Source organism: Podarcis muralis, chromosome 5 (assembly GCF_964188315.1).
Source record: "Podarcis muralis chromosome 5, rPodMur119.hap1.1, whole genome shotgun sequence".
In the NCBI taxonomy this organism is placed as follows: domain Eukaryota; kingdom Metazoa; phylum Chordata; class Lepidosauria; order Squamata; family Lacertidae; genus Podarcis; species Podarcis muralis.
This window is the reverse complement of record NC_135659.1, coordinates 51,455,458-51,470,940: the sequence shown is the minus strand read 5'-3', so window position 1 is coordinate 51,470,940 and position 15,483 is coordinate 51,455,458. Positions and strand designations below refer to the sequence as shown.

Sequence of the window (15,483 nt, the reverse complement as noted above, 5' to 3'; positions counted from 1 at the left end):
AAGGTAATCATCCTTCCCCCACTATCTGCATTGCTTGCTTGGTCCCATGAGAAATGTCAGCAATTCTAAGACCTGGTATGTTGCACAATACAAATACAGTCAAATGAAAGTGAGCTGCCACACTAGCTGACCCTTCAGGCTGCCTTGATTCCAGCTGCATAGAATAAGGGTGAACATGGCTCCTTGAACAATCCTAAATGTTCACAGCATCCAATAGGTATGATCTTCCTTCTGCTCAATGTAACAGCTTGCACATCATACATCACGACAACAGAAGAAAAGTGCCAAAGAATTCTGAGGACATTAAAACTAATTGTAGAAGCTTAACCTGGAGAGTGTGCGTCACATAAAGACAAGTTGCGAAACTTACCATATGCTCCAAAAATTGATATGTTGCCCCCCCCCCTTTGAATGGCCCTAATCACTACTTAGAACGTTTAAACGGTCCATAAAATGTAACTGATGCAACAACTCATGGGGCTGCAAAATGATGTCACAATTCAAGAGGATGGTTTGACCTCATCTGTACCTGCAGAATTAATGGAAGGAGGATGTTGGTTCCAAGTTTGCACTGTTTCCATAAGCCACCAAAGTCCTAGCACAACGATAGCTAAAGAACATGCAGATACATTCACACCTCAAAAGGCAGAAATCATGAAACATTGTTCAGACAGCCTGATAATGTTGGCATCGATGCAGCACAGAAAGGATAAATAATTTAACTTCAGCCATACCTAATACAGTACTCCTTGCTATTTAACTTTGCCCAGAATCCATTTTGCTTGTTCCCCGTCCCTCCCATATGATAGTACAGTCATACCTTGGGTTGAATATGCTTCATGTTGAGCGCGTTCGACTTGCACTCTGTGGCAACCCGGAAGTAATGGAACGCAATACTTCCGGGTTTCGCCGCTCGCGCACATGCGCAGACATGCCGTCGCTAGTTACGTTTACTTCTGGGTGCGAACGGGGCTCCGGGAACGGATCCCGTTCACATCCTGAGGTACCACTGTATATACTGCTTTTTCAGCTTCAAAGTACTGCCTCTAACAATATTGAAGGTTCTTGGTCAAACACAGGGGTCAGAAACCTTTTTCAGCCGTGGGCTGGTCCACCGTCCCTCAGACCATGTTGTGGGCCAGACTATATTTTTTTGGGGGGAATGAATTCCTATGCCCCACAAATAACCCAGAGATGCATTTCAAATAAAAGGACACATTCTACTTATGTAAAAACACGCTGATTCCCACGGGCCTTAGGTTGCCTACCCCTGGTCAAACACATAAAGCGGAGCCTACAGCCAAAACAGATCATCCTGTATCTTAACAGGTTTCATCTCTGACCTCTGCCTTTCACTAACAACTTAAACAGATAACTGCCATTTAACTCGATTTTGCTACAACCTAGCCAGCCAAAGAACAGAGCCCTAGAGTTTTCAGCATCACACAAAAAAAACTCCAGATCTCTAGAGCTAACAGAATGGAAAAGGAGCTCCAAGATTATCTACCTAACCCGAAGCACTGAAAGAATTATCTAGATCACATCTGGGCAACTTAAGACCCATATGCCAAATACAAATTAAGGGCATCCTTTCTGTAGCTTGTCAAGTATTCACTGCATCACATAGCATGCTAGCTACCACCTTACGTTGTATTTTATTACACTTTAGCCCAGTATATCTTTCAGGAAATAGCTCTGTCCATTTGACAGAATGCAGTGTCAGCAAACCCAAAGTGTAAGTTCTCTTCCCTATCATGGTCCAGAAAGCTTCAGCAGGTATACAATCCAACCTATGCTCAAAAAGTCATCCAGCAGAACACTATGCTAACTGATTGTGTCTCCCCATTCTTATTAAAATATCATCAAGCAAGGAAGTTGGTCAATAACCTCGAAAAAACACCTATATGAATATTTGGCAATATGCAAATATAAATATAATTGATGAATAATCAATTACAAAGCTGGTGAAAAATCAATTTAAAATATCTAATCAGCTAACTTTCCTATTTCTTGATTTTCTTAGACCTCATGTGGAACATGCATCAACAGAATATTGTCCTGATTAAAGGAAGTAATAGTACCACTCTATTCTGCCTTGGTCAGACTACACCTGGAGTACTGTGTCTAGTTCTGGGCACCACAATTTAAGAAGGATGTTGACAAGCTGGACAAGATGATCAAGGGTATGGAAACCAGGTCTTATGAGGGATGGTTGAGGGAGTTGGGTATGCTTAGCCTGGGAAAGAGGAGACTGAAATGAGATATGATAGCCATCTTCAAATATCTAAAGGGTTTATTTACTTATTTATTAAATTTGTATACTGCCCTTCATTCAAAGATCTCAGGGCAGTTCCCAGCAAAAATACAAGATAAAAACACAAAACACATAATAAAAATAAGAACAAAAACAAAACAATAAACCCCTTCACCCTCACTCCCTCCCCTTGCTGCTGGTGTGATACAAATGACTAATGCAGTATGTGTGGGTTAGTGGGCTGGTATTTCATTTATCACAGTTTTAAGAGAGAAAAGCATGCTCACAATGACATAAAATAAATGCTTATGGACTAGTAGCTTTTACAGACTTTTGTATGGCTATGTTACCCTGCAGTACAACAACCACTGCCATTCTCCGCATACTTTTTCTCAGTCTCAACTACAAGAAAATAGGACAATGCCACCACCCACCCCAATTATGAGTAAAAAAATATTTTTTATTAAATAACTAATCACTCTCTCTCTCTAATAATCTACCCTAGATATCAGTTTCTATTACGTTTTGCCCCCTTTCTTAGCGTTTTACTATCCCTTGTGATACTGTTGTCTGGCTTCATTCCCATGGTCTTAATTTCCAAACCAATACCACTGTGCTCTCTCAACTTACACTGTGTCAAAGCTCATTATGCTTTCAGCTAACACACCACCAACCCCTTCAGATACAGGGATGAAGCTCTTACCCTTTGTGTATAGAAGATTAGACAAGCTGAAGTTTGCCGTCCATAGCAAGGTAATCCCTACGTGAACGGCTTAGTTACAAGTATCTCACCCAAAACCAATTCCTAGAAACCACAGGGAGAGGGAGAGAGGGGGGAGGAAGACACTTGCAGGATTCGACATACAACCCTCCATTCCCAAACAAAGCAAGAAAAAGAAAGCATCAGAAAAGGTAAGCATGCAGAGCCATAAAATTAGAAAATACAGGACTGAGAAAGCGGGTGCTTGGATTACAAAACTAGTTTAAGTTTCCTTTTGTCTTGAAGAGTGAGAGATTTGGGGGTAAAATAATAGTCAGGGGTTTAGAAGAAGCTCACTGCCTGCAAAAGGTTCAATTTGGCCTCCCATGCTCATTGATATCTTTATGTATCTGCTGGGAAAAGTCATCTAGGGGTTTGAGTTGAAGTATCACCAAAACAAAATGGCATTCATTTCTACCCGTCTACCCACGGGAGGTTATGGAAGCCCTCCACCTAGACAAGAGGAGGTGCTGTGGATTGGAAAGTCACAGTCTCCAGATTCAGATGCACAAGTAGTCCTAGATGGAACTGTGTCCCCCAAGGAACAGCAACCGCAAAAAAATCCAGAACAGATTTAACAGATGCATGGGGAGAGGAGGGAGGGAAATTTACGCTGTGCAAACAAACATCCTTGCACTAATGGAACTACTGTGTTGGCTACCACTAATGTTCTGTCGGTTTTAACTCTAATGGGGAAGTTATGGCCTAAATTTTATAAAGATTTAATTCTGCAATGTTGCATGTTGGTAATTGGTTGTGAGCCACTTTGTGAAGAAAAATTCTCCCAAAAAGTAGGGTATAAATTTTTTAAATAAATAAAAGCAATAGCCAGATGAAGCAGAATTCAGTACATACACAGTACACACATAGGTCTTCTACTTGTTTATTCCAGAACATATTATGCTGACAGCAATTTTTATGGTGAAGCATGTGATGTAGCAGCATAGGTATTATATGTACTCGGAAAAACAAGCCAAGGATCAGCACTTAACCATGATTTCCCATTCCCATTCCCAACTGAAACAATGTTTAATGATTTCAAGACAAGCAACTTTGAACTATGGCTTAATATCCTGGCTTGTTTTGAAGCCACTAACCATACTTTCCAGATTCACACATATTGGGGAGCTATGATTAAGTGAGGAATCTTGTTCTGTTGTTTGCGTGAAGGGAGGAGCTAAAGGGCAGAAAAGGGACTGCCTGCAGCAGTTGCGTACTGCTCATGCATATCTTAACTTTTAAAAAGAGAGAATATTTGGCTTAATAGCATGTGAAAAGTGGTCTATCTGCTAGGATTCTTAAAGGATTGTGAATTCTGCATTTGCATGGCTTGACTGCAGAATACACACAATCCTGCCCTTAATTCGCCATTGCTACACCTGTGATGTAATCAGTTGTGAGATCTGACAAATTCTCCAGGCAGAAATTTTAAATGCTTGGCATTATTCAAAGCAACTTATTTGTGAGACTGGTTAGGTTTGTGTTGTTCTTTTTAAGATGTAGATTTCTTGATTCGGGAGCAAAATCCTTCACTCAACGAATACAGGGCAACAAGCACAATAACACTATTCCTAAAAAGTCACACATCCACCAGTATTAGCATCTCGGGAAGCAGTATTTCACACTAGAAGATATTAGAACTGTGCATGAGTCGACAGTATTAACAGTGAGGTCCAGTGTAGCATGAGCAAATGCAACATGATACCTCCTTCTCCTCCAATCTGTAGCATATTGCACACCTCCAAAATCTCCAGAACAGATTTTGGAGTCACAGGTGGAGACTGGAAGGTGAAGGAAAGAAAGCAGAATTCCAGCTGCACACATGGATTTCAGCAAGCAGGTGGATCTTACTGGGTGCCGCCATAATACCGGACTTCAGTTAACTTAAACCTAGAACATGGTTGGTAACTTAAGACCTTGGATCTATGAAAGTCAAGTGGTTTATTCTCTGAGCTTATAATAGAGAGCTTCTGCCCTTTCCATTGTTCTTGATATATTCTGAACGTGGCATCGCCAACTCTTCTTGTAAAACTTGGACAAGGGAAAATTAAAAACAGTAAAATCAAATTAAGCAATGGTATAATTCACTGCTAAGGATTCACTAATGTGCATCCCAAGAAATGCACCAAGAGCTATAAATGTTTCTAGTATGTTTTATCACCATATTAGAAAGCAAGCATTTGCTTTTTAACCACTTACTTATCAAAATGAAAACTTCTGTGCAAGTAGTTTCCTGGAGAGAAATGAATTAGTCAAGTCTTTCCTGCCATGGAAATCATCAGATAAGCATTTTCCTGTCTTAGAAATTTAGCTTTTGCAGGTGGGACTTGTTCTGCTTCTCAACCTCAGCCCCAAACAGTACTTAATAGTCTGTTTGGATCAAACTAATGGTTCATCCATCCCATCCATCCATCATACTCTTTCCCATAGTGGTCATTGAGATGCTTTGGGAAAGCCCACTAGAAGCAGAGCGTGAAGGCAACAGCCTTCCTCTGCTGCTGCCCACAGTAACAAGTAGGTTCCATTGAACTATCATGGCTAATAGGCATTACAGACACATTTGCCAAATCCCCCTTTGAAGTCAGTCAAGCCAGTGGCAATAATGACATCTTCTGTCAGACAGAAGATGGATCTCTAGTCTGACCCAGCTTGGCAACTATTATACTAAGTTATCTTGGGTGCTACTCCAAGTCAGCACAAAAGTGAAGTTCCTTCATGATATAAATGGGGTGCAGTATGACAGCCTGTTCCTTGTATGTGTGGAGGACCTTCTCAGGGATGCCTACTATTTTTATATTATATGCAGGTTGTGAATAAGAGCAGAATGAACAGGGTGGAGATCAAGCCTCTATATCAGCTTCCAGAAAATCAGACAAGGTTGAAATATCTATGCTCTACTTCTGGTTCTCCTGGATGGTAATGATGAAGCTAGACAGGCTGAATTATCCAGGATATAGCACAATGCATCAATATAATGATATAGCAGACAGGAAAGAATGACTCACCAGGTGCTGGTTTGCTTTGAGCAGAGAGAAAAAGAATACAATGCCATCCCACCATACTGTTGGAATGGGGAGATTTTCCACAGAGATACAGGGCAGAACAGGGAGGCTTACTCAGAGGGAAGTCTGGTGTGAATAAGCCTGAGGTAGTTCCCTCATCTGGCCCCTCCAAGGAAGCAAGACCCAGTGGTTTGTAACAAAAAATACACCATTCACTGCTCATAACAAACAACACACATCACAGTTTGCTATAAATCCCACGCTACACTGGTTTCCAAGAATGAGCTGCTTACCCCAAGTCCAAGCTTTGCCTTGCAGTTTCACATTCTCAAGTAGCTCCTTGGAATCCGCTTCCCACAGCACTTGTTCTCAGGCCTAAGGTCCCATAAGCTTAACAAGGCTGAATCTCCACTCACACATTTCAGCCTGGCAGGCCTGGTGCCTCTTATCTCGAGATTCAGGTAGTTTCTTTTTAATTAATAGCATTTCTGTATCGATGGAGGAAACTCTAACACCCAGAATGAATGGCCCTCTCTCATTAGATCCACTGCTGTCATGATGTATTCAAGCTGTGGAGGAGAATTCATTTCCTCTCAGGTGCATGGACTTTTCTTTTCCTTAGTGGGGGGAGGTTTTTAGAATGAGTGACGGTATTTGCCAAACCTGACATGAGACTACGTTGATGTGAAATGCCTTTGTCAGGACAACCCTTCAGAAAGGTGATGTTCCCACTCAGGGGCTTTTTCCTCGTTAAAGAAATTGCATCTTAACAAGGAAAGGAGGCTAGTAAGCAGGAGGAGAACAGCTGTCTTCCTTTTGCCAACCCGATTCCTGCTGATCAGTGGGGGCTGGGAATCAGGAAATCCACCCATGCACATGTTGGGTACAGAATCAGCACCTGGTTTCTGACCCCAGGGTTACAATGAGCCTTCTGGGCAACAACTCACCACGTATTACAAACAGGTCCATGATACTATTCTGACCTAAGCTCATCACTACTGGATATTCACTTATGCCTAGCTGCTGTCAACATCTAATGAAGAACCCTGGAACCCTGAAGCTAAACAAAATAATGTGACAGTATGCCAGCTACGAATCTACTGGAACAGAAACAGCCTTGCTTCAGTTACAGATAGGTAGCCGTGTTGGTCTGCCATAGTCAAAACAAAAAAAATTCCTTCCAGTAGCACCTTAAAGACCAACTAAGTTAGTTCTTGGTATGAGCTTTCGTGTGCATGCACACTTCTTCAGATACGAAGAAGTGTGCATGCACACGAAAGCTCATACCAAGAACTAACTTAAATAGCCTTGCTTCAGTTATCCATTACCTGGTAACTTCCTGTGTGGACTACTGCAATGCACTGGGTATGGGGGATGCATTTGAAAATGGTTTGGAAACTCCAGTTAATTCAGAATATGACCATGAGACTGCTAACTGGGACCAGTTGGTATGAGCACATCAAGCCAGTACTTCAATGCCTTCACTGGTTCTATTTCCAGGAGGAGTTAAAAAAAGTACTGGTATTTACTTTTAGGGCCTTTCAAAGCTTAGAACAAAGATACTGAAGAACTCTTTCCCCCCCACCCCTACACATACCTACCTAACACTTCAGATTTTCTTCAAGTCCATCTTCATGTGCCCCAACAGGGGAGGTGCAGGATGTGGCCCCTCAGATGCTGCTGAACTACAACTCACATTCTTCCTATCAGCCATGCTTGCTAGGGCCTTTAGGAACTATACTACAGCAATATATGAAGGGTCATAGGTTAGCACCCCTACTGCAACAACAAGTGATAAAACCTTAGAATTTTTTTCTGAAACACTGAAAGAAAGAGGATGGAAAGTACTGAGAAAGAGCCACTGATTCTTATTCCAACAATGAATTGGAACTGTAAAAAAACCACATGATTGCTCCTTGTACCCATTAAGGAGAAACACAAGATAGAGAGCTCCCTCAAGTGCAGAAGATATATTTTCAGAAATATATCGTTTAATTTTCCTGTTATTATCTGGAATAAAAAGATTAATACCTGTTAACCTGCCACATATTTTTGCAACTTATTTGATGCTAGTCTGGCCTTTGACTTTTAAAAAATCTGGATCTGAACCAGTATGATTCCTGAAAACTCACACACTCATCTATCACAAGCAAAACAGCTGTTTATCCTTTGCACAATAATGACATATTAGTTAGCTTCCCTCCAGTGCACTCTTAGAATATAATTGAACTTTGCTGAGGAATACATCTGAGGTATGCTGCACATCCAAGCTACTGTGCCTCTTTTGGTCCTTGAGGCAGCATATCAGCTCTTCACCAATCCCATTTGAAAAGAGATGTAGCTCAGTTCTGCTTTGCTAAATCTTATTTGGCAATGTGTCTAAACACATGCAAACTTAATTAGTTCAGGAGGGAGCCTCAGCATTCATAGTGATGGATAAAAGTAAATGGGGAAATGAGACGAGTCAGGGCTGGCAGCAAGCGCTCTCTCACTCAAGCTCAAGCCATGTTCACCAACATGCTGCTAATCAGATGTGATGGCACTAAGGCTTCCGCAGCCCATCTCCACTGGGACAAAGTGACGGGCTGTTCATTAACAGGTAGCTGCTGAAGCCCTTACTTCCATGAAGCCGGAATCACAAAACCACAGGTTTCCCACTTGGCACCAGAAACATCCAAGCATTAGCCTCTGAAACTGTTGTGTAAAATGCATGGTGGGGGAGATGAGCCATTTACAACATCTTCTGAGGCTACAATGGAATGTTCTCTCCCACATGAATGAAAATGTGTGTAGAAGATACGCAAAGAATGACGTTAACAAACTCAAAAAGGATCTGTGGTGTCTCCTGCTGGCCATGAGGCCTCAAATTCACATTGCAGGAAGGAAAATCCTCATTATGTTATTTTCCCTCACAGAATCATAGAAGTGTATGATATGTTTGTCCTAGATATATTTTGTAAGGCTTCCATAATAGAATTATACACCTCAACTAGCTAGCTCTATTGCTTAGCTGTTTTAGAATGAAGTCCCTCACTCCTGCCAACCAAGTGTCCAACTTAAAATAGGCCTGCACACACTTGAACTATTGCTTCTTTTTCTGTATTTAATGATCCTGGTCTTTCTTCTCTATGCCAGCCTCTTCCACATTCTATTTGCAAACAAGCGCAAATGGACCTGATAAATCTCAGCAAAGCTAGTTCACTCAGCTTTTATGGTTTTTATGCATTTCAAGCTCTTTACCATCTTTGATGCTCATTCAAATCCTCTCCAGTTTGTTTGTATCCCCCTTAAAATGTGACAACAAAAACTAGACAAGCTGCTCCAGCTGAGCAGCACCTTCCAACCTTTTTGGAAGCATTTCCGATCATGTGATATATGAATTTGGTTAAATAACTAAATAAAAATGTGGACAGGATTCAACAAAAGAAGATTCACTACCAGGGAGTGTAAAAAGTTGACAACCAGAATATGTAACTCCAAATGCTCCAGGTAAACAACTCCAAATGATGCAGGTAAACAAGTTGAGGTACATATGTTTATTTTATTCTGGAAGCTTGGAGGCATGCACGACAACAATCTGAGATTTTTGCAATACAGACTGAAGTGATGGTGAAAGGTGGCAATGATTCTGGAGGCACACAAAGGCAAAAGAATTAAACACAAAAATGTCCTTATGCAGTACCAGAATCTAGCACTGATACAATGACAATTCCTCACCTAATCCCAAAGACACAGGCTATATAGATCACTTGGCCATCTGTAGGGACACTGATACATCACATATGAGAAACTCACCTTCACCAATCAAGTGACCTTCAGACATTTTGGACTACAACTCCCCTCAGCCCCAACCAGCACAGGTGGCTGGGATTGGTGGAAATTGCAATCCAAAACATCTGGATGGCATCAGGTCAGGGAAAGCTTGACTTGCCCACAAAGGTAACTCTGTGTTACAGATTTAGGGCCAGATGCTCTAACACCAAAACAAGATGCAGAGAAAGTTGTAGGGATAAAGAATGTATATTTAGGCCAATGAAATTCTGAATTTTCTCATACTGATGCTTTAAAGGAAATTAAGCCCTGCTAAAAGGACGCGGGTGGCGCTGTGGGTTAAAGCCTCAGCGCCTAGGACTTGCCGATCGAAAGGTTGGCGGTTCGAATCCCCGCGACGGGGTGCGCTCCCGTCGTTCGGTCCCAGTGCCTGCCAACCTAGCAGTTCGAAAGCACCCCTGGGTGCAAGTAGATAAATAGGGACCGCTTACTAGCGGGAAGGTAAACGGCGTTCCGTGTGCTGCGCTGGCTCGCCAGATGCAGCTTGTCATGCTGGCCACGTGACCCGGAAGTGTCTGCGGACAGCGCTGGCCCCCGGCCTATAGAGTGAGATGGGCGCACAACCCTAGAGTCTGTCAAGACTGGCCCGTATGGGCAGGGGTACCTTTACCTTTTTAAGCCCTGCTAAATCTCTGCAACAAGGTCAATCTATGGTGGCTCTAGAGAGGGCTTCAAAGAGGGCTCAGATACAGACTGTTCTGCTAACACAAATACAAAAAAGTAATTATTTTGTCTAAAAAAGAGCAACACCATTTCTTTCCACATTGGGTCTTTTGTTGTCAGTTCAGCCCCAATTTTTCAAGTTAGCACTAGTAATCAGTCCAAGCAAGTAAGTGCTCAAGAATCCTTCTCAATGCTGAATGGAATAAGCATGGATGCTCTCCGGCAGCATGCCCTCTTATGACTTGTAGAAATTCACGTGTGACTGAAAGCCAAGCAGCACAGCTAACAAGTTGTGGATGTCAGGTTAGCACTGTATATGTCAAGTGCACAACCTTTTTCTTGTAATATAACCGGCATCACTCTGCTAGAGAGGCAAAGATCGGGTCACATGAGCCCCAGTGCTTTCTGTCTGTCCAGATATTACTGATAAACAGGGATAAGTGGCTTTTATGTACATGCACTCAATTAAGGAACATAATAACACACTGTAGTTGAACAGATTCAAAATGGTTGTGGTGTCTCCTGCTGGCCACTAAGCCTCAAATCCTTCTTCACACTGGGTGTGAATGAGAGGACCACAAAGGAAGTACACTTTCACATGCCACATGGATGGTTTTAAAAGGAGGTTAGTCAAATTCATGGAGGACAAAGCTATCAAGGACTCTAAGTCTTGATGGCTATATAATGCCTACAGGATCAGAGGCAGAATACAGAACACAAGTTGCTGAGGAACAGGAGCAGGGGGAGGACCCTTGCTTTCATGTCCATGAGTTTCTGCTTGACTATTGTAGAAAACAGGAAGCTCAGCTAGATTGGCTTTTGGTCTGATCCTGCAAGGCTCTTATTATGTTCTTAACCCCTTTACATCAGTATAATGCCAGGCACCTTGTGTAGTTCAATAATACAAAATTGTGGCAGACCAAGTCAGGGAGTTACAAAGACATGGAGCTGTATCAGTTCCTCCACTATTAAGTTGTATTGCTGTTGACTGAAATGAACTGCTGTAGCTGATTTTCTATAGAAGGTGTCTAGGAAAAGAGAGCTCTTGGCTAATAAGGCCCCAAACAATGCAGATTAAAATATATGTCAACATCACAACTATTGTTTTAATTTAATTTTGATGTACAGAAGCTGATATCTTTCAGTATGAAAGTAGAGAAAGACCATCCCCTTTTAAACCTACTGACAGTCTTATTGGTGGGGATAAAAATGAACCCTATACATTCATCTTTTCTCAAGCAAGAAATACAATGTTCCTTGCTCTTCAAGTTAGTCATCATTTCTGAAAGAAAGGATCTTCAAACAGACAGTAATGTGGTTCAAGTTCAAGAAAAAATGCACCTGCCATTATCCTGCACTCCGTCTGTTTACAATATGGACTATTTAGACAGGGGGAAAATGCTGAGATGCAGGAATGCATCAAAGCATGCAACTTCTAGGGATACGTGGGACCTCAGCATCCTGTGTATCTGACCAAGGAAATGATGGGTGCCACCTTTACTCCCAAATGTGGCATGCTCCATAATGTCCCCTCCGAGATGGCTAAGTGCTGGCACAGAGGCAGAGGGAGAGGGTGACAGGCATGATATGACCATCACTAGACATGTATCAGTACCACACCATTTGAAGATATTTTACTTCCAAAAGGGGTGTGCTACCTAGAAAGTTAAAATACAGGAGAAATGGTAGCACACACTTCCCTTCTTCAAAATAAGGAAGACACATGAAAATCCTAGCGCAGGAGGAAATATTGAGAAGCGGCAAGAGTGCTCATAGCATGAATGCATAATCCTCCATCCCATACTCACATTACTTTCAAGTCCCAGTCTCCACAGGTTACAAAAATCGACTTGACGCTGGGATCCAAGAGGCCTTCCTTTGCCATCCACTCATCGACCCTCTGAAAGAAACAGATGAGCTTTCTGAGACATGGAAAAGAGACACAACAGTTAAATGCTGATAAGCCTCACAATCACAAGAGAAGAAAATTGTGATCTTATCCGACACGGCTGTCCCCCCTCCCATCTCATTCTGTTCCCCTCCTCATCTCTATGAAAGTATGCTTGGACCTTTGAAGATTTCTGATAGGAGACATCAAGCAGCCAGAGAAGGGGTGATCTTATCAGGAATCACAACACTTCTGCTTACAGAATGGCCGTTACAGAATGGACATTTTAATATTACTTGGCCATTTCCTGTGTGTCTTGAATAGCCTTCCCCACGCCATAAAACAGATAGCTTGTTAAATCAAGAGTTACAAAAGGTCCTTTTTCAACATACCTAAGCAATTGCTTACAGAATCATGTTCGGATCTGAACAAGCTGGACTTTAACCAAGGAGACCCATCAAGCAATCAAATGTGGAATAGCGGAGTACAAAAATAAGGGTTCCTATCCAAATCAGTAGGGAGTGAGAAAGCCTTGCAAATAAATAACCTTGTAAACACAATTATTCCACTGTTTTATTATTCTAACAAATATCAACTTATTCTCTGTAATAGACAGGTGTAAGGACACATTTTCCTCTTTCCAGAAGCAGAAAAGTGGTACAAGAATATGAAACAAGGACAGCAGATAGGGCACAGGGATCAAAAGGGGCCGACAACATGGGAACAGGCTATATAGTAGGAGCACTGGAAAGACACAAGGAACCATGCAGGGCAATAAAATAGCAGGTACTTTCACTATATTGTTTTCTGTGTCTGCTTAAAAAAACCTGTGTTTCATTATGCTCAGACAAATTTAATTTTAACATGCAATTTTAACAGGTGATTTTAGTATGCATAATTGTTTTAAAATTACTGATTTTAGTTTACATTTTGTAATGTAGCTTGTTTTTAATGTTTGTCTCTTGTTAATAACTTGGAGGTATTTTGCTTGAGTGGTGTACAAATTTCATTAAATGAATGAATACCAAAAAAAAAAAAAAAAGACCCCAGGCACATTATTGACACCTCCAGACACAGGTAGCAAAGACTCCTGTCTGAAACCCTGTAGAGCCACTGCCAGTCATTTTAGGCAATAGTGATCTAGATTGTCCAGCGGTCTGACTAAATATAGGATAGATTCTCATGTTCTCAGCAGGGCGTATCAACCCTTTGCTGGAGCTGCAATTCTTCAAGTGCCAACGTTACTCAGTAGCTCCACCCTTCTGGATGGAATTGTAAAATATAATTGTTTCATCCTGAGCACCCTATGCAAATTTCTTCACTTGTCTTATATTGAATGGGCCTTCAGGGTCTCGCTGGTGGCCCTAACCACAGAAAGGAGACCCAAAGAGTAGTAAACTATGAAGGTTCATTCCACCTGTCAGGGGAAGTGTTTGAGCAAAGAGCAGAAGAAAAGTCTTCTAATCCGGGCCAGCTGAGGCTGCTTCTAATGCAGTCAGGAGGAAGACTCACAACTGAATAGCATCCAGGGATTCATAGCTGTCCCCTTTCGCCTCACTCAGGCAATTTCAAGCTAGCCCTGAAGCAAGAGAGCACAACTTTAACCTCTAATCAGATTTCCTTACACTAGCTGTGGTTACAATTGTTTTGATTAAGAACCATTAGGCACAAATCCTGATGGGAGCAACACATCGAGCTGCAGTCAGAATAGGCTCTCCCTCCTGGAGGACTCCATCCATAGATGCCAAACAACAAAAGCTATTGATTGTAAAAGTACTTTCAGCTAATTAAGCCTTAAATGCGGCAGGAATTCAACATTAAGCAGATGGCACTATTAAGATTATCTCCTGCATTCAGGACCCTCACAGACAAGATTTCATGGGCCCTATTCTTTCTGTTTATTACTGAGCATTTAAGTAGATATGTCCATTAATTTATCATCTTTCATGCAGTTGTCTTAATGCAACATTGCTGACCCCTGAAGACCATCTCCTGTAAGAGAGTCCCCCCAACACACACCTCCCCTCATGACTTCTGGCAGGAGTCTGGACATGCTGTCAGTACCTTTGACAAGAACAGCTGGAAATGACAGATCAATGGTTCAATATTCTCAACAGCATGTCACTGATGTGACAGCAAATGTTATTCTAATGAAGCTGTAATCATAGTCAAATTACGTGGTTCAATACACAGGAAGAGGAAGGGGGAAGGGAAAGGAGGTGTCAGAGGTCAGGAACTAAAGGTTATTAGGCTTACCTCAAGCACTTGCTGGAGACTGGGCTGTCCATCCACCATGGCTTGAATAATTCCAGTCAGCTGAAACAAAGGAAATGGAGAAAACAAAAACAAAGAAATCAGTGATAACACTAAAAAGAATGGATTTTTTTCCTGCTCTTCTCACTGATACTGCAAAATACTGCTGTGCTGCATATAGATGGTACCAAAGCACTGGCACTCATAGAAATCCAGATGAGAGATCTGCCCAAAGCAAGGGAGAATACTGTTCTAAGCTTCACACTCAGCTAAGTTTGAGATTTTAAAGGGAAATAGCATATTGGAGACCCAAACACAACAGTTATCCCAGTTATAACAGGAACGGTCTTTGGTTAGAACAGCATTTTCTCTCAGCTGAGATTTATTTGAGGCCTGTATCTTCCTCTTGCGGCTGGGGGTCCGGCTCACCAGTTTGATCTATCAAAATTCATAGAACTAAAATTATTCCTTGCCCAGGCACAATCAATCTTGCCCACATCTCTTCTCTTCTTGTGTACAATAATTTAGCTAATAGAGCTGACATATTCATGGGGATGAGTCAGAAGGATCCTCCTCTTTCAATTCAAGGTGTTGGACTAGTTGACATCCATGCTTCCTTTCCAGAGTCACACTTCAGTGATTCTATGACCCTGTTCAGTGTCCTCCTCAATGTACCAACTGCTAAGTGCAGTTGGTGGATGAGAGAGAGAGCCTTTTCAGCTGTGGCATCGAAACTGTGGAACAGATCCACATGCATGTTCATGCACTCTCTCAGCCTCAAACTGTGATTCTGAGCAAGTCAGTGGCTCTTACTTACACTCTAGTTCGCTTC

At 41.9% G+C, this 15,483-nt stretch overlaps 1 protein-coding gene across 3 annotated transcripts in view; it reads right to left on the bottom strand.

Moving 5' to 3' along the window:
• The window catches only part of ERI3 (ERI1 exoribonuclease family member 3), a 200,421-nt gene that overhangs the window by 136,320 nt on the left and 48,618 nt on the right, over window positions 1-15,483 (bottom strand). For all 3 annotated transcript variants that reach the window (XM_077928796.1, XM_077928797.1, XM_028733724.2), the window contains 2 exons: window positions 14,655-14,714; window positions 12,319-12,410 (listed from right to left, as the gene is read on the bottom strand). In XM_077928796.1, coding sequence (XP_077784922.1) covers window positions 12,319-12,410; window positions 14,655-14,714 — 152 coding nt within the window. The remainder of the gene's footprint in view (window positions 1-12,318; window positions 12,411-14,654; window positions 14,715-15,483) is intronic.